Raw genomic sequence first — 25,958 nt, forward strand, 5'->3', positions numbered from 1 at the left:
CAAATGCTTACACACAAATTCCTTACTTTTCACACAATTTCTGAAACCTGACACCCAAATACCAGAACCACACCTCAAATCTGCAAAACCATATGCACATTTTGGGCCTTTGACTCAGTTTTCAATTTCATAAAACACTTTTTGCAAAACACACCACACAATTCTCCAGGTAACAAACACAATTCTAATGGGAAGCATCTTGATTTCCTTTTTAAAACACAACCAATCAAAATGCCACACTAATTCATCAGTGCCTTACACTAACTCCTCACATGTGCAAACACTCATTGCTTTACTCAACACCAACCAATCATGGCTTTAGAATAGGCCTATAAATAGCCTAATTTTAGTCAATTTACAGTGGTGGGTATAATTTGAACCTTTACTGTAGAAAAGATAACAGGTATGTAACAATCTACTGTAATATACACATGTTCTAATGTACACACAATAGCTGTTTCAGCACAACACACGGTATACTATACACAAACATATATTTTAGCACCCATGCATCCTTTGACTGCAGTGCACTGCATGATTGGTCACAGTCTGGTGGATTACTGTATCATACCGTGCAACAGTACAGTGACTGTAAGAAGACATTCTGACAATATTGTCGAAAATTTTATATATTACTGTATGCTACAGTTCATAGCACACACAGACACACCATTCCGTAATCACCTTTTTCAAAATTAGGTTTGGTTTCTGTCCTCCTACACTCTTTATTTTATACTGTGTACAGGGTTCTAAATTACAGTTTTTCTCGATTGGTTACACACATTTTCTCAATGCATACCTCATACTCTCAGAACTCTACACACAAATCAAGAAAACACACACACAATGGGCAAAACCCCTCACTTCTCCTGCAAAATTAAACTTTACATTCAAAACAATGTTATTTCTTCTCAAAATGGTATTTTGTCTTCAAATGACACACACAACCCATCATATGAATCGACATTTATAAGAACCATTTGAACACTGATGTGCTCAATGTAAAACACTATCATCATAGTGATTTAGGCCTTTTTTTGTTCAGTGTGTTATAAAATATTGAGAATACTGTTTTTATACTCAGATCACAGAAATACACGGTAACAAATATATTTTACGTATTTTTCCCAGAAAAACAATGTAAGCAGTGTACATCCCAACCAACACAAAGTTGCACATACAGTGCTCTACATACAAAACAACATAATCATTTACTGTATAGTGTACACAGTTACATTATTATTATTTTTCTTTGTATTTGCCGTAATGTTATGGCGTTATTTTCTAGGACCATGTTCATGATTTCAGTTTTTCTGTTCAGGAGACAGAAGATTTTCCCGACCACCTTGTGTTGGTAATCTTTCAGTTCTGCCAAACAAATAGTAAAATACTGTAAATACTGTGTAGGAATACAAAGTAGGAATACATTTCCCAAATACTTGAAACATGCTTTATTTGTACAGTCCTACAGAACAGTCCACAGGCAATACTGTACTACTGTACTCATTGAGTACTGTATTGATATGCAGTAGGCCTACTGCAATTTTGTAGTGAGAGTAGATTTCTTACCTATTCTCATTTCGGAAAGTCCGGATGATGGATGCTACAGTGTACCTGCTCAAATTTGGCTGTACTCTTTGCCCAACCTCCTTCATTGTTAGACCATGGTTGACTACATGGTCGACCAAAGCGGCTCGGATCTCATCAGAGATTATGGTCCTTGGCCTTCCTCATCCTCGTCCTCCCCGTCCTCCTCCTCTTACTCTCACTCCTCTGCCTCTGTTTCCAATGTTGGCATCCATTGCTCAAAAACAGAAGAGGTCACTTGTTGCCCTTTTATGCTAAAGCTCTGATTGCTAATTGTAAAACTGTGTGACAGGTGTTTGTCCTTGCGATGAGTCAGAGTGCGTATTTGAATGGCAGTGTGTTCCTTGTGAAAACAAAAGATTTTCTTCATGAAAATTGTGCCAAATGCAGAGAACTGTGTGTAGTGTTTTGAAAAAAGTGTGTTTTAGAACTGCAATTTGAGTGTAAAGCAGGAATTGTGCTTGTAGTTTAGCAGAATTGGTTCATGGGGTTGGTGCATGAGTTACATGTTGTGGTCATTGTGTCTCAAGTACCAGTATTTGTGTGTAAACAATTGAGAAAAACTGTAACACCCGCCAACCCGCCAAATGCGGGTTAAAATTCATTTTGGCGGGTGTTACAGTTTTTCTCAATTTTTTTACACACAAATACTGGTACTTGAGACACAATGACCACAACATGTAACTCATGCACCAACCCCATGAACCAATTGTGCTAAACTACAAGCACAATTCCTGCTTTACATTCAAATTGCAGTTCTAACACACACTTTTTTCAAAACGCTACACACAATTCTCTGCATTTGGCACAATTTTCATGAAGAAAATCTTTTGTTTTCACAAAGGACACACTGCCATTCAAATACGCACACTGACTCATCGCATGGACAAACACCTGTCGCACAGTTTTACAATTAGCAATCAGAGCTTTAGAATAAAAGGGCAACAGGTGACCTTTTCTGTTTTTGCAATGGATGCCAACATTGGAAACAGAGGCAGAGGAGTGAGAGTAAGAGGAGGAGGACAGGGAGGATGAGGATGAGGAAGGCCAAGGACCATATTCTCTGATGAGATCCGAGCCGCTTTGGTTGACCATGTAGTCAACCATGGTCTAACAATGAGGGAGGCTGGGCAAAGAGTACAGCCAAATTTGAGCAGGTACACTGTAGCATCCATCATCGGGTCTTTCCGAAATGAGAATAGGTAAGTAATCTACTCTCACTACAAAATTGCAGTAGGCCTACAGCATATCAATACAGTACTCAATGAGTACAGTAGTAAAGTATTGCCTGTGGACTGTTCTGTAGGACTGTAAAAATAAAGTATGTTTCAAGTATTTGGAAAATGTATTCCTACTTTGTATTCCTACACAGTATTTACAGTATTTTACTATATGTTTGGCAGAACTGAAAGATTACCAACACAAGGTGGTCGGGAACGTCTTCTGTCTCCTGAACAGGAAACTGAAATCATGAACATGGTCCTAGAAAATAACGCCATAACATTACGGCAAATACAAAGAAAAATAATAATAATGTAACTGTATACACTATACAGTAAATTATTCTGTTATTTTGTATGTAAACCACTGTATGTTCAACTTTGTGTTGGTTGGGATGTACACTGTGTACATATATGTAAAATATATTTGTTACCGTGTATTTCTGTGTTTCTGAGTATGAAAACAATATTCTCAAATATTTTACAACACACTTATGTATGTACTGTCTGTAGTAAATGTAACACTGAACTAAAAAAGGCCTAACTCACTTTGATGAATGAAGAAGAAGTGTTTTCCATTCATCATAGTGTTTTACATTGAGCACATCAGTGTTCAAATGGTTCTTATAAATGTCTATTCATATGATGGTTTGTGTTTGTCATTTGAAAACAAAATACAATTTTGAGATTAAATAACATTGTTTTGAATATTAAGTTTAATTTTGCAGAAGTGAGGGGTTTTGCCCATTGTGTGTGTGTTTTTTTGATTTGAGTGTAGAGTTCTGAGAGTATGAGGTATGCATTCAGAAAATGTGTGTAATGAGAAAAACTGTAATAAAAACTCACTAGCCAGTTTGGCCGGTGATACATGAGGCATTACATGAATGATACATAAGTCTCTGTTCTCGGCATGGTTCTCTGTAATTTATCCCCCTGGCCTGGCAGTACTCACTAAGTTTCCCATGAACACTGTGCCGTAATGCTACGTGATAACGTTTTATACGCCCATTGGCTGCGCGCAGTTGAAGTGAAACCTGCGCGAGAAACCGTGGAAACGAACTGAGTGTCCACCAGAAAACACAAGGAAGAAGTAAAACGAAGTATAGCGGATCATAGGAGTTAATAAGAGCTAGCTAGAGTAGTAAAGTAAAGTAAAAAGTTAACTTAATGCGGCGGTGGTTAAGACAAACTTCTGGGGGCGAGAAGAGGAACGAGGCAGGGGATGAGGATATTGATAGCACTAGAGAAACGAAGAAAAGAAAATGGCTGGTGATCAAAAAAGTTAATTTAGAACCCTGACTGTGTAATACTGTATTCACAACCACAAATGCTTATAGTAAAAAAATAAGTTTGGTTTCAATCTTGTTTTTGTGTGTACCATGAATTTTTCATCATCTCTGCCATTTACTTTCAATCTTGTACAGAAATGTACAAAGGAGCTCATGAAAGAAAAGCTTTAGGTTTTGAATAACTGTGTGTACATGATATATCCAAAAATATAATATAATGGCAAAAGTGTTTGCAACATGAGACGAATGTGTGCTTTTTAGACGTGTTTGTGATATTTTGAATGCAGTGCTTCTTTTGCAAGAGAAGCAAGGCATTTGCATTTTGTGTGTGCAGTTGTTGGATTTGTGTGTTAAGTTTTGAAAAAAAGAGGACAAGTAAAAAATATATATACATACATACTGCTAATGAGGTTAAAGGCACAGTCACACGATCTTCAAATTATCTTCAAGGTGAAAGTTGAACCACCTTATCCACGTCACATCCAGAAAAGCGCTGTGTAGGATCCATGTAATCAAACCCTGAATTGCTATCACGAAAAATTTGACACCTCACTTCATCTGATGTAATTACAGTAATATTTGCTGAAAATTACAACCAAAATTAAACTAAAAGATTCAGGGCTTTTGAGAAAACATTCAGGGCTCAAGCCCCAGAAGCCACCCCCTCTCCTCTTCTCCCTTCCCCCCTCAGAACTTGGCACTAACGATGATCTGTTTCGGAAAACCGGGCCTAGAAGACAGTCAGAGAGAAAGAGACGGAGCAGCGAGGAACAGAGACAATAGGGACACGGTGACACTGAGTAGCCTAACAGAAAGAATGGGAACAAGTTGACAAATGTTTACAGTAATGTTGCCTTCCGTTGAAATTGCCTTCCGTTAGATTTACTTTTGTATTTATTGTAGAGACAAACTGATACATGATCTTGTTAGTTTTTAAAGTTTTCCATTCAGTATTACAGTAATAAACCAGCTTAGAAATCAATAGATCACTAACAATAAAATAGGCATGTAGATATTTACATAAAACAAGCACAATCAGCAATTAATTCTCAATTGGAGTAGTTAATAAATGTCAGTCAATCTCCATTTTAAGTAGCAAATGTTTTCACTGAATGCAAAGAGAGGTAGAAGTACAGGAAAATACATATTTTATAAAACTTGATGAATAAGTCTTAAAGCATCCATCCATCTTTTTTAATGTATAAGTGCTTCTTCATTGTCATACTCTCACATTCTGAATTATCTTATAATTCACACTACTCATATAAAGTAGTATAATCCGATAGTGCGATAGTAAATAAATGTGGAATCCTATGGAGGATGTCTTTGAGGGACAAACATTAAAACAAATACTATCTTTTAAACAATGTGCCATCCTCTATTCATGACCTACCTCTTGTTTTGAGATGGCCTTTCACACAGTCACAAAGACAAGCAGATTCTGCTGTTTTTGTCAATCTTAACAAATAACAATCATACAAAGCAGTACTTCCACTGAATTTAAAATGGAATGTTAAAACGCCAATGAAGCCCCTACAATAGTTCACTACGCATCACAACAGGCATTGCAATGCAGGACAGGCTCAATATTTACATTTGCTTTTTGACATTTGGCAAAAGGTTTTCTTTAACCCGCTGAGGGACGAATAATAATTGGTGGATAAGAGATGTAAAGGTTAAGGGGACACTGAGGAAACAGAGAGAGAAAGGCAAATCCCAGCCCTGGGCCCTGATGTTAAAACACAATGGCAGTCAAGGCAGTAAAGCAGTCAACTTGTTCCCTCCCTCTCCTTTTGCCACCTGCATCATAATTAACCTCATGGCAACCTTGAGGTCCCTGATTAGTGATGGCCTATTGTCTTGTCCCATTAGCGCTCAGCCTCCACTCTGCCCATAACACACATTACATCAACAAATCAAACCCCAGTCTTCAGCAGCACCCTGTACTCCAAAGAACTGCCCATCAAAACAGAGGCAATGGCTGCACAAGCATTGGAGCCTGTTTTGATAGATCCACAGAAGCTTAGTTTAGGAACCTGGCTTACACAGTAGCCTAACAAGCAACAGAAGTCCTTCTATGGCTCCATGAACTGTCAAACATATATCAGCACACAGAGATGTATGGGGGAGGGGTCATACTTTAAAGCATTTGGTGGTCATTGTTTTGAGTGTTCTGAGATAAATAGCTTTCTATTGGACTCCAAACTCTGTCAAAGAAAAACATCAACACCAAAAATAGTAATGGTAAATGTTATGTTGACTGCCATCAAGGTTTTGAATGAGAAACTAAGTGCAAAGAGTTTGGTTTACCTGATCCATCTGATTAACGGTGATAGAAGAATGTTGATGAGTGTTCGATGTCTTCCCTAAATAATCTGTCATATCGTAATCTATCTTTAAAGTGAGGCCCTCGAGAAAAAAAGAGACAGGAGAATTGAAACAGACACCAGATGTGGGAAAGCCCTTGAGGGATAAACTCACACATTAGACATAAAATCACCTCCTACACTGGAGTGCAACCACTGCAGCTCCCTAGGGAGCTGTTACTGGTGTTGTACAATTTAAGCTCCAGAAATAGGAAATGAACACAGAAGAGGATACAACACTCTAATAAGGAAAACCAGAAAGACCTGTACTGTCAGAAAAACTGTCACTGGTTGCCTTTACCTTAACATAATTCCCAGAAGAACACAGAATTTTTCAATAATGATCTTGCTAATTGAGTGAAATATTTAATTCAATAACATTTGAGGGTGCAACTCTAAGCTCACACTTCTGCCTGTTATCAATGTTTGAAAAGTCTGGGTTCATGGACAGCAGTAAATTTACTGCTGCAACTTGCTCATTTGTAGTAAAGGCCCATTAAGCATTTAATCCTACTAGGCCCAGGTGCATCTCCCTGCCCACCTAAGCATTACTGCACAGTTACGCAGTTTATGGACTGTCCAGGGTGCAGGTGGATGAGATGCTTCTAGTACACACCTGCCAGCTTGGGGGTGGGGGCTTGGGGGTGGGAGTCTACATAGTGCAAATTAGAGTAAGAGTGACCATTGTAACAGTCCCCAGTGGAAGCACGTTCACCACGCAGGTGGACAGATCGGAAACACATGGTCCACGGATGATGGACTGCTATGGATTTGTTAGTTGCTGGTGCCCCCCCCCCCCACACACACACACACACAAATAAATAAACACTCTCTGCATCTCTGAATGATAAATTAGCTTTACGTTTCCAGTTTCCTACCAGGTTTCCTTATTTCTACAGATGATAGCAGCCAACTTTGACATATTTCTAACTATATAGCTAAGATTTTAAACAAACTTTTGCATTTTCAACAAACCTCGCTGTTTACGAAATCCATAGTATGTCAACAAAAACAAGAAGTTATCATAGTCTTATGTCACATGGATATCATATGTCCAAAAATGCATGGGGAGAACTGTGCAAATTACAACGGTATACATAATCAATTAGCACATATTATAATTTAATATAGAGAATTAAAGTAATGACACAGACATGAAACAAATGCTACCTAAACCTGTTGATAAGCCTTAAATAGCTTGCAGGGGAATTAATCAGTGGATGGGAATTTTCTTGTCCATTCTCTTTTATTCAACATAGCCGTAAGCACAGAAAGTGAATTTACTTGTATCACTATAGACTCACCCTTGTCAAAAGGATTTAAATCCCTAAGATTATGGATGATAAATAAAATGTTAATGTGTTAAGTTGCACATTTACTGTTTCTTGGGTATATCCATTACAAGTTGTAATGTTTTTTTATACCATCACATACAGTGTTTTACTATTCATTACACAGTTGTTTACAATACCTTGTTTAATAATATAATCACTGGGTGAAAGATTATCATATGGGAAAAGAAAAGGAGTACACAATCAACTTATTCTAATCACTTACAACATGGTATAGTTGAAAGAATGTCGCCATCTTCACATTTACATTTAGTCATTTAGCAGACGCTCTTATCCAGAGCGACTTACAGTAAGTACAGGGACATTCCCCTCGAGGCAAGTAGGGTGAAGTGCCTTGCCCAAGGACACAACGTCAGTTGGCATGACCGGGAATCGAACTGGCAACCTTCGGATTACCAGCCCGATTCCCTCACCGCTCAGCCACCTGACTCCCCTTCACACATTCCACATGAAAATGTCATCTTTAATTCACTCTTAAAAAACACGGGGGCTGCAGAAAACATATCAACTCCCTGCACCATACAATGCTATTCAATATGAAATGTTTAATTCATTGTATTTTCATACATTCATACATTCATGATGGCAGATCTAACATAATACAATTATGGTTAAATTCCCTGTTAATTTCCCCCTACCTCTTTACATAATAGATGATAGATGAACTGGTTAGGAGATCATACAGTACAGAGGTACAGGATCTATGTTGGTTTGAGGAGCACACCTTCGATAAAGGGAGTAAACTGTTGGGAGAAGTTGAATATGTACCAGGGAACACATGCCTTTGTAAACTGAAGGCTAATACCACCCGTGCTGTTGGCCTTCCCCACAGTTCTAATGCAGAGCCAAAGCTCCCTGTGAAACAAAACCCCCATCCATCCTGCAGCCATGTAGCTAGCCAGTTAATGCAAAAAGCTGGCCACATCCACCCACCAAGCTGCACACACCCAGCCACATTCAAACCGCATTGCTGCAGTCCGTGGTACAGATCTTGAAACGAAACACAACCCTCCTCAACCTTCCCATGGCAACGAAACACAAGCTGAAACTTGAAACTTAAAGGGAAATTGAACTATTAAGTAAACTATATCATGTTCACATCTCTGGGTTTTTTGTTACAGATGCATGTATAATCTATTATAACTTTTTCACCTAGCACCTTTTAATTATGCTATCTAATACTTTACAATATTGACCTTCTTTCAGTATTTTACTCGAATCTTGCGCGTCTACTTTTTATATGTTGATATATAAGCATTTGTTTTAAAATATTACATCAAAATAGTAGAAATTGTAGAATGGTACATTTCTTATTTAATTGTTGTGAAGGTCTATCATTTCATGTTATTATTGCATAAAAAACAACAAGATGAAAAGTGGAGACTGTAATATGTTGCTGTATAACCATACTCATTCATCATGCCTATAAATTCATTCAACATGCTTTATATGCACATACAATTTATAGAGAAGTTCCATTGGAAGAAGTTTGCACTGAATGCTTAGGGAAGCATTGTATTTTGCATAATATTCATCAATGTTGGCGAATATTGCCCAGACCCCCCCTTGTTTCAATTCCTTATCTTTGTCATCTTGGTAAACTGTGTTATTTAGTTAAGAAGGCATAATTCTATTTCCCCCATGCAACTTGTGAACCAGCAGGGCAAGCACAAGCAAGACACACACATACACACTCTATCAAAGTGATTTTGTGCATATGGCAGCTCAGTGTGTTTAACTTATAGATTAATAAAACGCCAATGAAATGTCCCGCTTGATCTTACACAAGAGAAGATTCATGTTGGGGTTCACTGGGAATATAATTCAGACTACTGATGTTCTATCTCTGGATGTATGCTTTAGAAGATTGGGTATTCCCCATATGGTTTACCATTCTCCTAATATGTGCATTGTTATAATAGCAATGAGTAGTTGATTTACGGTTGGTGAGATTACAGTAGGCCTACATTCATTCTTCGTCTTCCCTTAAAGTATGATCCTTTTTAATCCTTCAAAATAGCCTTGTGTTTAAAACAACATCAGGCAGTTGATTCAAAGACGTTACCCTGTTGAATTTGGTGGGAAAATACAAAGGAACTGATAAATGGAAACGGCAATTTCCAAATATATTTTCTCTAATGCTTCATCACAGCTGTATGTCCAGCTGTATTATTGGGTATTGTGCATTTTGACCTCATAGCAGTTCTGAATTGAATATTTATCCAAGAGTTGGCAGATAAAACATGATTATCATTATCCTACATTGCAAGGAAAGCACTTTTCTTGGGGTGAAATGTAATAGCAGGTGAGGCTGTGTCCTGACTGGTCTCCATTTTCTGGTGCACTAATTTGCTAAAGAAAGTCCCAGCACAGCAGCAGGACAATTATATCCAGGTGCAAGAATTTGATTCAACAAATTCTACGTGGATCCTTCCAGCTTGCTCCGCAGCAGGCCCCTCCTTCTACCGTCTCTCTTCTGGGCAGACATGAAGCAGATGCCCTTGAAAAATCGAAGGCCCCACATGTGACTGAGGACCTTGACAAAAAGCTGAAATCTCTTCCAGAAACTTGAAAGTCATCAACCACGTTGTCTTTTACAATAATTGGAATGGCAGCAACTGGAAAGATCCCCTGAATATTCCAGAGGATAATAGGACATGCTAATGAGTGTGGACTCAAGCCAATCAAAAGATGAGGGAACATAGGAGAAGTGTTGGCTGGAAGCAGTCAAAAAATATGTGGTAGTGTGGAGGGGAGGGCGTGTGTGACGTCTGCAATGTCTACATGGAGCAGCATTATCTGTTGAGTTTAGGGTAGTACACTCCCTCTCCTGTCACTGCTGTTGAGTCAGGAGGGGACAGGGGGTATGATTTGAGACCTAGCGTCTGGCAGACTGGGGTATTTCATGCTAGACGGTAGTGCCAAAGCACTCCAGCTATGCCATGCTGAACTGAGAGCCTGTAGCTCTGCTGGCCCCACAGAAAATATGACAGATGTGGACATAAATACCCCCCCCCCCCCCCCCCCCTTTGCTGACCTGATAGTACAGGGTCCTCCACCGTCAAATGTTTCTTATCAAATCTGAAACAGTTGGCTGACACGTCACATTGTGAAGGGTTTTACTGACTGAGTTATAACCAATAATCACAGACCAATGGAAGTTATTTGAAATCAAATTCAAGGAAATCAAATGTTGAAAAATGGGAAATGTGAAATCAAAGAAGTGGAGGAGTAAAGAGAATCTCCCAATTTCAGAATGAGTGAACAAAGGGCAAGACGGCTAAGGGTGCTTCTTTTTCCACTACAAAGGGGCTGTCACTGCTGTGTGCAGAATCAGGTTGGCTCTTGCGTGAGCAAATGAAATATGTAAAATGTAAAAGCATGCTGGTAAACATGACAGAGTTATCCATAATTGCTTTACTGTTTACAGATGCACAAATTACTCAGGCATAATTAGCTTTTTCAAGATAATTATTACTTTGGCAAGACCTTAAAGGGAGATGTATTATTGAAATATACTGGAATTCATTTTAGCTGTGGAGCAAGCTGTCATCTATGACACCCTATATCTCAATCTTTTGGACAACTGATTGGATTTGTTCTCAAGAAAGAGTCCCATGCTGTAAGCATAAATTTACTTCAGCCTTTGTTTGGAGATTTAAAAAATGGGTGTCCACTTTCACTATACTAGTTCTCTCTGCTGGCCCGAATACTATCCATGTGTTTTTGAGGTGGTCTAAGTGTTTGAGCATTGTGAACATGTTATATACAAAGCTTGGGCCAAGGGAGAGTCTATAGATCCACATGGAGCAAACATGCTGCCAACTTGTTTTATGGCTTTGGATGTCTTTTTATTATCACAGACTTTGATGCAAATAAAAGTAACTATTCTCACGAATGATCACCATGCAGTTTGCCATTATGCTATTCTAGGAAATTCTAGGAACTCTGATCAACATATTCCAAAGAAGCGTCAACTATAAATAAAATTCAACTAGGTTGTTCTGAGGGTTTTACATGAGTTACTGCCAGATGCAGACAAAACAAAAGGGTTCCTGCAAAGTTTGATACACCATGCTCTGAAAAGAAGTTTGTTCATAAACTTGTTAATACGTGAGCTGTATATCAACTAACAAATATATCATCACACCCTCAAGTTACATTCCATAGTTAAGAAACTGCTATCCATGATACCTGTAGGATTTTCACCCATGCAAACCTGGCTACACAAATTAGATTGTTCTTTTATACACATAATAATTGTATAAATGTATAAAAATGCAGATAGTGTGACTGGAAAGCATGACATGCACTACTGGCGTGGGATCTCCAAGTCTATCAGTATAGGCACGTCAGTGATCCAAAATGTTCCTCAAGTGACATTCACACCCTTCCTATTCCTTGACATTGATGTCTTTATTTTGCAACTGTATGTCGAACACTGGTGGTTAATAAGAAATAGGCCCATTTCAAATAAAAATACTTTCTCGATGCATTACTTTAACTTGAGTTTTTTTACAACATTGTTATTGACTCTTTAAATCAACATTCAAAGGCAACCCTTTTCACTGCATCAAATCTAACATACATATCTGAGCTACCTCTGAAAATGTGTCTCTCGTGTACTTAGAATACCTAAGTTAAAGCTGTCAAGGCACTAAGTAAGTGATGCACATGAATGGCCCCTACCCTTTAAACTTATATATGAAAAAACATGTTCACAATCAAACTCTGTTCCAACTTTGTTTAACAAGGGAAAGGATCAAACTACAAATCCCTCCATTCCCTTGTGGTTATATTTAACAGTGCTTGACGCTCGTGCTATTTTCAAAGACTTGTTTCTATGGATCAAATAGTGGCTCTTGTTCCTTGTTTTGACTTGCAGAAAGTGATGTAATTGCCACAAAATCCCTTTGATAAAGACATTGGGACTGGATTTACATAAGCTAATATTTGGGTATCATGAGCTGACCAACGTTACAATGAAGTCAAAGCACCCTGCACGGTGGAATTATAAGGGCATGTTAAAGTGAATAGTCTTGTTACCCCTAGTTGACGCTCACAGTTTGGTCAGAAGCAAAACAAGAGTAATTGGAGGAGCTTCATGAAGTCTAGTTAACATTCAGTGCGTAGTAACTGGGGGAGGAGGGGGCAGTGTTTCGGGCCCGCGGGCGGGCCTGGACGAAAAACAGGTTAATCATCTGGTAGCATTCAAAGAGATTAATATGGAATTCTAGAAGATATCCATTTTGTATTGTTAATCCAATGGCAAACTGAAGCAGAGACACATACATTTGTATTCACTGTTATTTGCTGTTACAAATGAGTTTTCTGTTTTAAGTGAGCATTGCACAACTAGGAAAACAGCTGTGTCAGCATTATGTATTGCTTGACATGTTGTCATACGATTGCATTGTAATTAATTGACAAATGACTTACCTTGTGAGAAGGTTAAGTGTTTCAAGTAAAATTGGACTCTGTTCCATTAACCTCAATACTAACACTTTTTCACATTGACGTTTTGACAAAAGGTGGGTTGAGTGAGTCTTTAAAGTGGTGATCAGTAAATAAGTCAATAGATTTTAAAGAACAATTATTTGGTACAGCAAAGAGTTCAGTTGAGCCAAGACTTTAGTGAGGACCAACACTATGATTAGACGTAAATAATTTTGCTCCAGGCTTTATATCAAAATATAGTTAAGTGTGGATAGAGTGTATGGGTGGAGGAATATACACAGTCCCCCCAAAAATTGTTGAACTGTTGAACTGGCAAACAGAAGTCAATAGTGTAGTCATGTGACCACAGTGTCCTTTACAGCTGTAGGGGGGACCACTTGCTGACTCAAACCCTTGCCTATTGAGAGTGTGCTCCCAAAAGAAAAATAGTCTTTAAATGTTCATATAGCTGCCATAGTAGTATGTTCACAAGAATGTGCAATGTGCAGAATTTAGAGCTGTCTGGGAGTTGACTTTATAATCTGGTTGGGGAAATACAGATACAAATTCAAGGTGTCAGTACAGCTGGTTTTAACATGTTTAAAAAGAAATGTTTTCAACATATTTTGAATGTCATACAAAGATTCAAAATCTTTCCTAAGCATCAAGTTCAGATAATCAATAACAGTATATTGTAAAGTATATCCTGAATATACGCATTGTGTAAACTAATCATTGAGTTTGCATAATATGTTCATCTATCTCACTCTAGCTCATGTTTATTTTCATTGCATGCTCTATGTTCCATTTTAAAACTGGTCTAAATTGCCATTGCAGGTGGAAACACAAATTAGTGATTAATTAAGAGGAGTGAGGGACACTAATAAATGGTAACCACCTGGACCGGGAAATACATTTGAGAAGATTATTATCAATCAAACGGAGGTATTGTGAATAACAGTGTTACAGGCTTACTGATGAAAAGAATCAAATGCAAGCTGACTGGGACATGATGGGAAAGGCATTATAGGCAAACATGAGTTATGTAAAAATTATGGATGGATTTTGTTCACAATGTGTCAAGGTATATTTGCTATAACTTGTTTTTCCCTGTAACCTTGTTTTTCCCTGTCTTCTCCTTTGTAGCAATGCTGTTGAACACAAAAAGGTTTAAAGGCTAATATAGTTTAAAACCTTCCTAATGCTAGAAACAAATTCTTTTCAGTCTAAAGTCATTTTAATCTGTTTAGATATGTGTACAGTACAGCTTTCAAAACTGTTTACCCCATTCTCAACAGGCTTTCTGTCATTAGGGTATCACTGAGGTCACTGGGGATTTCTGTAACTGGTGTACTGAAATGTGCAATACTGCTTCAAAGGCATGTTCAAACATTCACATTAAAATCCATACTGAAGTAGTGATGAGTTTCAATCCGTAACCTGGAACAAGAAGCATAATTGTGAATTAGGATTAGTTTGGAACACAGAAGAGAAATGAACAGTAATTTTGTATTACTGGTAAAATAATAGATATATGACTGCTTGCAAAATAGTATTGTGGTTTCTGTCCACACCCACACCCTGTCATGTAAAAAAAATTCGTCATTCTTAACTCTTCCTCTGCGTACACAAAAGGGAGAAACCAGATTAGTCTTAACATTTTAATTTCGGGATTCAGATACGTTGAACGCAAGACAATCATTTTGAGTTGTTTTAGTTAGGGTTAAGGTAGTTAGTACAAAACCTCAGCCCCCTTGTGTCAAGGAAAATAGTTAGAGAATGGATTCCTTACACTACAAGACAACTAGTCTAGCTGTGCTTTACCTGTATAACCCCTTGTGCAGACTTTCTCTTTAAGAAGCACCACACTGGATGTGCTCACTCCTCTCTACACATCGGACCTCAATTGAATTAATTTCTTACCATCCTGTTTTTTGGTGAGATAAGATGGGTGCAAGGTTAGGGTTAGTGGAAGAAAATGCATCAGGCATTAGGTAGAAGGTTAGGGTAGAACAAAATGTTTTCACTTTGCTAGTTTCGGAACTGGGAGGCAAGGGGAACACAAGCCAAATCCTCAACCCTTCTATTGTGTTAAGAAATACTAACACCTTTTACCTTTGGGTCACTATGACCTGGGGTTCAGTTTATCTTATAACTCAACTAACCCTTTAATTCAAATTTGACATTTGGCACAATGGTATGGTTATAAGTTCAGAATACAACCAAGTAGTCTTAAACAACAGCAGTTTTTGTTGTTGTTTTGTAACTATCTGGCATCTATGTAAAGTTATAAATGTATAACTACTGATGAGACAGACTACAGACATATTCCAACTAAATCAAGAGAATGTTGTGGTTTTGTAATATTACTAAGAACACATAAACTGCCCTTGTAATTATTTAATTGTTTACTTCAGCCAGGAGAAGTTAATTTCAAGAATAATGAGAACACATCCATTTATTTTTAAAAATCCCAATTCAAATGAATGATGAACAAAAAAGAGCTGGTCTTAGTCTAATCTCTCACCTTTGACCTTCCTGATATGGTTGGACCTCTCAGGGACTGGTACAGCCTTATCAGTTTTATCTAACCTGACTTGCCAGATGGTTTGTTAAACATATACATCTGGGAAGTTGTCCTTGGAAACTGTTTGGAATAGGGCAGGCACTTAAAAAACTCGACAAGTGATTGGATGAACCATCTATCTATCATCGTCTATCAAGGGGTTATCTTCAACCACGTCTGTAGCTGGCAATAGCTCCACATAGGACGCTGGTTGTCTGAACCACTGGGGTTCAGTCACAAACTGTTGAAGTTTGGCAAGATGGACTTTCAGATGGTCGAGACAATCGGTGGTACTTTTTTGTGGCAGTTACGTTGAAAATATATGTATTTAAATCTCTAAATGTTTATTTTTGTGGACATTTTAGGAAGCTACATTGGAGGAAATGTACTTACATTAATATTTTATATCATTTTACACACAATATGCATATGGTTAGGGATTGATATTGCACTAGGGATTGGTTAGGGTTAGGTATTAAAAATAGGGATGTTAACATTTTAGGCAAAGCTTTCTGCTATCGGAAAACAACAATAGTTTGAGAAAATAGCTTCACATTGGTGAAGTAAATGTAATGAAGTAAACTTTCCTTTTTTGGTTCAAAGCACAATATTAATGAGGTCAGTTGTTTTCTTCTTCTTTATTTTGATTGTTGGAATTGAACAGAAAACTCCCCTAGGGATGAATTTACAGTCAGTCAAGATCTCCTCAGTGTAGATAAACTCTAATAATGTTTAGTAGGTTAATAATTTGCCAATTTTCTTTGTGTGGATCTGAGAAGTATCCTAACTATAATCCAAAATGATAATAAATCACACAGGCCATCTATCACTTTCCATGAATCGTAATATATGCACATTTCTGCCATAGTTGTTTATGAGTAATTCTGGGCAAAAACACATTCGATAGTTAGCATAATGAATCAACCATGGGGCAGTATTTTAATTGCAATTTAACTTTGACATGAAATAATGCATCTTCAATGTATATTTCCTCTAAATTGTTTTTATAATGGATCTTCAACCTTTGGTTGTGCGTATGCTCACGTGTCATTATCTTAGTGTTCCAAGCTGCTGCTTCACCTCCAGATATGATCATGATTATTCTGATGAGATGCAATTAAATAAGCAGATGTCCACAAGCTGCTTTCAAGACATGTTGATAAAGTATGTCCCAATCCAACCACTAGTGCATTTAGATATTGTAAAACCTTGATTGCCTGCCCTTGATTACATAACATACAAATGCTTTTCATTAAATAAATTATTAATACTGGAAGTTATATAAATAAAAAATTATAGCTAATATCACCAGTAGCCTAATTCACATAGCAGAAAAAAAATAGCGCATATGACATACGATTTGTGATTTTATTATGTGCAATTATAAATTATTATTTAACTCATACATATAATTACTGCATGAGGTCAAATTGAAACACAATCCTCCATGTAAGGATATAGGAAGGTGATACCCTTCCTTTTGTCATGAAGAAATGTTGCCAGGCTCTGTTGAATAGGTGTGAATCCTGTCTACATTTACTTAATTAAAATTATCAAATAAAAGTAATTACAAACAGTTTACAAACTTATTGTTGAAAGTGCAAAGAGCAGTTGTGAAGCAATTGTTTGTAAATGAGTAACATTTATTAAAAGTGTCCAAGATAATAATAAATGCCTGCCATTTGATAACGTGGTTAACGTCAAAAATGTCCTGCAGGAGATGGATTATCTCTCTTCTTGTACAATTTTTTTCAACATCCCAGGAAGAAGTCAGGCCTTGTCACAAATTTGTCAAAAACTAATTGAAAGGACCTCATTTAGCAACACGTCAGGGAAGGGCAAAATCATAGGTCTAGACAATGTCAGCACCTCTGCAAATCTTCTGAGGCCGTCTTCTGACTCGCACTATATAAAGATTATTTTTCTGTGTAGGACAGCCTGTTAACAAAAATTATGGCAATGTAACATCAGGCGCCAAACGACAGCACCAACGCGCCCAGGTGTGCGTGTCTGGTGTGTGTATGTGTGTGTGTTTGTTGGGAGTCAGGTGGCTGAGCGGTTAGGGAGTTGGACTAGTAATCCGAAGGTCGCCAGTTCGATTCCCGGTCATGCCAACTGACGTTGTGTCCTTGGGCAAGGCACTTCACCCTACTTGCCTCGGGGGAATGTCCCTGTACTTACTGTAAGTCGCTCTGGATAAGAGCGTCTGCTAAATGACTAAATGTAAATGTAATGTTTGTGTGTGTGGGGGTACAATAGTAAATTAGCACACATCAACAAAAAATATAGGCAATGGCATGCATTGGGCTTTGTGCCCTCAGTGACACCTGAACACAGACCAACGTTTGAGAAAGGCTGCTACAAAGGAAAGATTTACAAATTCTACACTTTTACAATTTCATATAGTATAGGTTACCTATAATGCTACCCATTGAGAGAAGCGGCACAGTGTATCGTTGACGTTCCTCTTTAGACATCAGCTGAACAGCAACTTGATAATCTGATTATGGTGTGGATCTTCTTCACTGTCCAATGTAATGCTATGTAGCCCTTGCTTGTAACCCTTGTTAAAAGGCCAGAAATCTTTCTCCTTGCAAACAGACCTAGGTCTCCAAATGGGCAAAACCTATTGTGCCTGTGTGTAAACAGGTTTATGCTTATACCAGATTCTCTTCACATGTTATTGCCTTCAGACAGAAAAGTGAAATCCTTGAATTAATGTTCAGAGATCCGAAGTGTTTTTTGCATTTGCTAATAATTCATGTAGGCTATGCAATAGGCTAAGTCTTTATTTGTATGGTCTTGATTGATAGTATGGAAAGTTAAAGCGAAACAACACACGTAGCCCCGGCCTAGCCTCATATATTTGCCAACTTTAATTTTCAATGGATATCACAAGAACGTTTTTAAATTCACGAAATATTTATATTGCGATAAATATTTAGATTATTTTAATCTGTGTGTACAATGGAAATGTATAGCCGACATTGTGTAGGCATTTCATGTAGTCCACTGTCACTGGCCTCTGATCTGATCGTTCTGACTTAACACTCAAGGCGAAGGTCAACTCCAAGAGTAAATGTTTTACTTATTAATTTAGTTAACACTGTGCACAACAGATGGACATAGGGATCATGGGTCTGGGAGACATGGGCACCCCATTCATCAAGTGGCACATTAAAGCTTCCCCCTATACTCTCGAGTTACACGCGTCAGTCACGTCCATATTTTGGGGTCGATGCTTGAATGAACTACTGGGCTGACCCCATTTTTTAAGGTCTTGATTTAAATAATTTAGACAGTTGCAACAACAACAAGAACTCCTCTTTAACAAGTACAGTTAGATTACGCTATCAAGTCCTTTAGAATAGAAAGAGAAATAATCATTAGGCTTCCTGTTCGGTTTACAATTGTAGCGTTAATGACTTTAAGATCATTAAAGTAATTTTTCCACCTAGAGTATCAAAATAAACTTGGATTTTCTTCATAGTAATCAACACAAACAAATTGGGACCGGTTTACTGGCTGCAAGTGCACGTATAAATATTCATAGATAAGTGTTGGCGCCTGCGCCCTTAGCTTTATTTGCAGCTTGTTTTCTCTCACATGTAGTGTATCAAAGTAGGCAACTATAATGAAGTGCATCAAATATTCTTAGTATTTTTTGTATTGTTAAATTTCTCAAAATAAAAAACTACTATCAAAATGCATTTGTTTAATGTGAGATTTCGAGCTTTGATGTATAGGCTAACTTAAGACTGTCCTCCAAGAAGTGAACAAAAACGGGTGTCGATTGTTTTTTTCTGTATTTCTGTAGGATGTTTCTAGTTGATTAATCTGCTGGCTAAGATTTGACTTGACACTGCCAATGTACTTGATCGCACACACCGTAATTCTTTGCAAATTGTTTGAAATATTAAGTGCTTGTCTATATTGTCATTCAAAGCTCTAAGCCCTATTTAACAAATCCAATATGTGAGCACGATGTTAAAAACCCAACATACCCCTGCAGCAGGCGTATTTGTTAACAGCAAGTTAAACTTGCATATGCCTTTTGATGTTGTTCCACACGTTCCATTGGAGTCGGATTCCATTTCAGAAATGGGTACATGAGGTTGTCCTGACGCCCTAAACAAGTTTCTATAAAGAATACTTTTCATTGCATGGATCGATACCTAACACGTTCTATTGCTGATCTAGTGGTGCATGCATTGAGATGTATCAGCACTATAACCTAAATAGAATGTTAAATAGAGTCGAAAAGTCATTTTATTACAATCCTTAATTTATCTCAAAAGTTAATAGCCCATGAAAAGAAAACATGAATACATTTCAATACATTTCATCAAATCACCCCAGATATCGTGCATTGTTGGGAACTTTCTCTCGCAAACACACACACACGCATGCAGACGCACGCACACAAACATACACACACAGGTACACGGGTTGTCATGAAACAAAAACATTACGGCTACAGTTGAACTACTGGACGTGTAGAGTTGGGGTAATTTTTTAAATTTTATTTAGGCCTATGTTTTAACCTCAAAACAACTGAACTATCGTGGTTTAATAGTTGTGCTTGAAATTATTCGACTACACACTTTCACAAACACACACCTACAGCCTACACTACAAATATTCAGCAAAAATGTCCAAATGGCAATTTAGTAGTGAACTGAGAGATTGTGAATTAGATTATTGGGTTTTGCGCACTGGCATTGTTAACCACGCTCATGATCATTGGAGTCTGTTGATGTGATTTCTGCCTAATGGGGCGGTCAAGGAAGCTGCTACAAGGAACAAAAGACCAACAGTGACTCCACAACACTTCCTAAAACTATGAAATCCGACACAGGGAAAATAAATTAGATTCGAGAATAATTAAGCAACATAAACTATCCAGTTTACACTGATGAGTATCCGTCACGATTAATCGTTTTAATTCGCACATTACTTTAGGGCAACGTCTGGCATGTTAATTTTGGATAAACAGAAGACACGAGACAGAGCCAAAATCAAATTACTTCACATAAATTACCTATTATACGATTAGACTTGTTGTTCACTGATGTAAGGGTGACCATGATGTGATTTAAAACCTGTGTATCAATAAGCGTATCTAAATTGTTACACTTGTCCATCACATTTCAAATAGCCTGTATATGTTACCATTTTGTTACATTGAAATGGGTGGACGTATCGACGTTCAGCGATCTAGTGGCACAGCCATGAACATTTTCTTATTTGGTGAAAACATACATATTGGCCTAGTTCTCATATCCTATTCAAAGTTATATCCTTTCTAGGGCTGTTGGGTTGTATACAACAAGCAGTATTCACTCTGCTTGACTCTCCAGTCATGCCTAAAAATGCTACGGGAACAAAGATTTTGAAGGCAATCGGTGATTGTATTTTTAATCCTTTAATATAGTACGAAATGTAACCAAACATTATTGTAAACTAAATTTTACATACGAGCGTATTTCTCCATAAATACCGATCATTTCTAACATGTGTTACCGGTCCTTTACATGCGGATAAATATGGAAAATTGATCTATTTACAGGTAATAATTCCTTGCAATTGTCAAGGCATGGACAGAGAGTTTTATATTTATCACGTACATAAACAGATTGACACGGAGTTTCAGGCTTTCACTACACGATTTATCGACATGACATTAAATAACAACAATGATACTGTGCTACTCAAACTGGACCTTGGACGAAATGTTGCACTGAATACAAAAGCACATTAATACTAATAGTCGGTTAGGTTGACGTGTAGACTGTAGTAATACTGAGTAATTCACATTTGGTACACATAACTATAACATTCTGTTCAATCAAGTCTACTCATCGCAATATTCTTAAACCATCTCATTTCCATATATCTAGGGACCACATTTTCACAAATTCCCTTAAACTGTGATATAACTATTTACAAAATAAAATATTACATTTTGAACTAAGTGAATCTTTATGTACAAAAATCAGGGCACTACCCGCAGATAGCATGCATTTCGAGATTTCCCACTTCAGTCTTTTGATATAAAGAAAATGTAAAACTTGGTAGCTGGCCTTGCACCTTGTCCATGCATTGTTCTCTTTCTTTGCTAAAAAGCCGTTAACCAACCATTTTGGCCTCCTTGTTTTATTTTTCTCTCGGTCCACGCGTTAATGGCTGACTTGTTAGTCTTTGATTCCAAAGCAGTCTTAATTCTGCAGTCTTTTCAGAAATATTTACACGTACCATTCATTGAAATTTGATGACAGCGTGCTGTGACTTGTGTGATGAACTGTCGATACTGCTGGTGATATGGAACTGCTGCTCTGGTTCTCTGTAGACGGTGACACAATAGTTGGTGGCGTGGATGACTCGTACCCTGAACTTGCCGCTGGCGATGGTTGGGATCCTTGAGTGGTCGACTCGTGAACCTGCAAAATAAACATGTAGAAAAGTGTATTAAATTTCACTGAACACTGCTGAACTCAAAACAGCATGAAATGCATAATTAAATGTAAAGTATGACATTTCATTGTCACTTTTAATCTATTAATTTACTTGAGAAAGGTAGGTTATAGGCTAACTGGATGTGTTCACTGTTCAGATAATGTAATTCCCACAGCACGCATGATAGGCTACTATAAATTAGTTCACATATTCTCTTCAAGCCTACATTGAATTCAAAGGTAGGCTTTCTGAATGTGCAATGAATGTATGTATCTGTTTCCTGGTATTAGCAAATTACTCACATTAATTTACGGGAATGTAATAATGTATCAATAAGAAAACCATAATAAATAAAAAAACATAAACATGTAGGCTTATCGTATTTTATCTATAACGTAAGAATGTATTCACGTTTAACACAGTACTATACCTTCATGTGTTTCCGGAGAGAGCTGGGGTGTGTGTATGACTTGTCGCACATTTTGCAAAGATAGGGCTTGTCGGACGTGTGGACATGCATGTGTTTCTTGCGATCGCTGCTGTTTGCAAACCGTCTGTCGCAGCCCTCAAACTCACACTTGAAAGGTTTTTCGCCTAAAAAGTACAAATATAAACATTTTATCTCTCAGAACTATTATAAATATTGAAAAGCATAATGAAAGGAACATCTGCATAGTCAATAAGAAATATACAATGTTAAATGAATTAAATTAGGCCTAATAAATTGCAACAAATGTTACTTATTTTATATATAGTCTGTGCATTGAACCCGTTTATACACTAAATAGTACTTCTATGTCCTACAACCACAAAACCAATACATTTTCCCTCATATCCTTAAGTCTGCCACACTAAATGTATTGCATTTTTCCTTCTTTTTATTAATTTATAGGCTCAATAAAATATGTTATATATCGACGTATTATAAAGCATTCATGTTAGTCAATTGAATAACGCTGTATAATTGTAGCCTACTAGTATTGACAGACTAGACTATTTGCCACCATTCTATATTTTTACGTCTTAAAAATGTCTGATATCAAATCTTACCAGTGTGAGTCCTTTTGTGAATCTTTAGATTTTCCGATCGAGCAAATACTTTGCCACAACCGGGAAATGGACATGGAAATGGTTTCTCTCCGGTGTGCACTCTGATGTGGTTCACAAGTTTGTATTTGGCTTTGAATGGTTTTCCTTCTCGGGCACACTCTTCCCAGAAGCAAATGTGGTTCGACTGCTCCGGTCCTCCCACATGCTCCACCGTCAGATGGGTGACGAGCTCGTGCATTGTGCTAAAAGTTTTGTTGCACGACTTTTTCGGGTTCGTTAGTTGCTCTGGTTCGATCCACTTGCAGATCAGCTCTTGTTTTATCGGCTGCCTCATGTAACGGAAGAAGGCCCCTGCTCCATGATGCGCGGCCATATTCATGTTCATAGGGCCATAGCCATGCAACTGGGTCGAAGCATAGTGGTCGGACCGCGGGCTTGTAACATGGCCATACTGGTCGGCCCTGCCGTACATGTCCCCCGAAAAGCCCAATCGCATCTGACTATTAACAACATTTGAGGAAGCATGGCTCGCGGCTTGTTCGTGAAGTCCTGGGAAGAGCAGGTGTCCCGCTGCATCTGAGTGTCCATGTGGGGCTGCAAAACTTCCCGCTGCGGAGGCGAAGAGACTATGCTGAGCGCTGGTAGCGTCTCCGAAGCCTCGATTTCTGAAGAGAAAATCCCGGGTGGAATTGAAAGCCGCCGTAGAGTAAGAACTGACATGAGTCGGGTGGTGGTGATGTCCCAGTGCAGCGGCTGCGTAGCCGGGCGCTTGGGAGGAAAATGCAGTTTGCCCGGAGCCAAGATCATGCGAACTGTGGTTGATTTTGAAAGCACCCATCCCGTCTGCGAACGGATTTATCCCCAAAGCCACTTCTCTTTCTGTGACTTCGCCTGTTGAGTGATGCCGCGAGGAGCCGAAAGTAGTCACTCCTATGGTAGGATACTGTGGTCCTGCGTCCAAGAGCATCTTCAGTCTGGACTCGCTGAGACGACTGAGTGCAGAAATAAAAAATCACGCACAAATATTCTCAGTCCCTACCTCTGCCTGCAAAAATGATCAGACCTCGCTGAACTGAGCCAACTCCAATCCACCGATTTTCTATTTACTTTCAGAGGACAGGAATTTTCCCCACTACCTCTCTTCCGATGAACACGCAAATCATGTACGATATTGTCTTTTGCGGTTTATCTTCCTGTGGCGAAACTTTCACCTCCTCAGTCAGGCAGTGAGCTCTAGACTGATAGTCGCAATCATTCCTGCAGATAAATGAATTGAAAAGACAACACAGTCCACCCCTGATGAATGGAAAAGGAGGGGGATGGTCATGTGACAATATTCTTGGTCTCTCATTGGAGCATCCTTTCTCCCCCCCGAGTAACATCCACTCACCAAATAACAATCCGTGGTGCTGTGCCCACACTCCCATTGGTCCGTTTACATCATCAATCCTAAGTATTGTGAGATTGCTGACTGAGGATTTGGTTAAAAGGCTGAATAACAACACAAAAAAGTTTTCAAATGTAAAGAAACAAAGGGCTATGTGAGAAAATGTATTCACATTTGCTTGTAGGTGTTTATTTATTTATTTACTGCTGAAGCAAAATATATACATATTTTGTTTATCTAAATGTGTTTTATCCAAAATATATAAAATGCATATGAAATAAGCATTTGCCTATTACAGTCCACACTTGGCCGCAGGGAAGTCAACAAAAATGCGCACACCTCGACAACCTCCCTTCCTCACGAACAAAACATTTTGGCAGCAAATGCAATGCATTCACCACATCTTATTGATTCGATATTCCAAATCTGCATGGGGCCTGACCTCAAGGTAAAAGTTCACATTTATTGCAGGAGTACTGGTCAACCTTCACTAGCAAGCTATATCTAACCTCGACATTGGTCAATCAACATATTGTGACTAAAAAATGTACCTGTGAGAGTCTACATACCCAAGCTATGTTGCATATAAAGCCTAAAGAACTGCGTCATGTAACCAGCACCGTTTATGATGCTGCTGTCAGCTTGTCACACTTCAATGGACACCATTTTCATAAACTATATTATTGCAGACGTTTAAGATAGAGCTGCACGTGAGCTACGTTTGCAGCGCTCTATCTTGCCCTTTTTCTGAATAACCTGTCCCCCCATGTAGCCCACCTGCCAAAGAGATAACATCAGCAGTTTGGGTCCTCGCATCACATTCCTGAACCATGTTATTACGTAAAGGTTTCCCCAAACTGTTTTTCGAAGTCATTATCTTCCAGTTGATGTGTTATACAGAAACATGAATATTGACAATGTGAGATCTTTTTTTTGTCTGTATTGTCATGCTTAACCATTGCATGTGTAGAACGTTGTGGGTTGCCGAAGTTATGAAGTGGGATTTGCGGCGCTCTCTGCAGGAACCTCTGCTGCTAGAGTTCAAAGCTGCGCGCACAGACGTGCCATGCAAACCATTAAAATATCATCTTGACTGCTAGTTTTTGTTCGTCAGTCCCAAACACATACTAGCGAGACCGAGGGAAGAGACGGCTTTAAGGTTAAGAGTTAAGGTTTAAAAGTTCTTATACCCAACAATACATTTCGAAGGAACCTTCAACAGGTGGAAAACGGTAAGAATGGTGACTTT

The 25,958-nt window shown here is 38.2% G+C and overlaps 1 protein-coding gene across 1 annotated transcript; it reads right to left on the bottom strand.

Moving 5' to 3' along the window:
- Positions 1–21,229: 21,229 nt before the first annotated feature.
- On the bottom strand, positions 21,230–24,355 carry zic1 (zic family member 1 (odd-paired homolog, Drosophila)). The gene is made up of 3 exons (XM_067251537.1): positions 23,323–24,355; positions 22,703–22,866; positions 21,230–22,256 (listed from the first exon to the last, which is right to left on the bottom strand). Exons 1-3 carry the CDS (start codon positions 24,287–24,289, stop codon positions 22,062–22,064), a joined length of 1,326 nt encoding a protein of 441 aa, XP_067107638.1. The 5' UTR covers positions 24,290–24,355; the 3' UTR covers positions 21,230–22,061.
- Positions 24,356–25,958: the final 1,603 nt, after the last annotated feature.

Source organism: Osmerus mordax, chromosome 15, assembly GCF_038355195.1.
Source record: "Osmerus mordax isolate fOsmMor3 chromosome 15, fOsmMor3.pri, whole genome shotgun sequence".
NCBI lineage: Eukaryota > Metazoa > Chordata > Actinopteri > Osmeriformes > Osmeridae > Osmerus > Osmerus mordax.

Excerpts from the sequence above, each read along its gene's own strand:
- zic1 (XM_067251537.1), bottom strand. The coding sequence starts at position 24,289 with ATGCTCTTGGACGCAGGACCACAGTATCCTACCATAGGAGTGACTACT. Across the intron at positions 22,867-23,322 it reads TCACAAAAGGACTCACACTG|GCGAAAAACCTTTCAAGTGT; the intron begins GTAAGATTTGAT and ends TGTACTTTTTAG. Across the intron at positions 22,257-22,702 it reads CTCTCCGGAAACACATGAAG|GTTCACGAGTCGACCACTCA; the intron begins GTATAGTACTGT and ends TTTATTTTGCAG.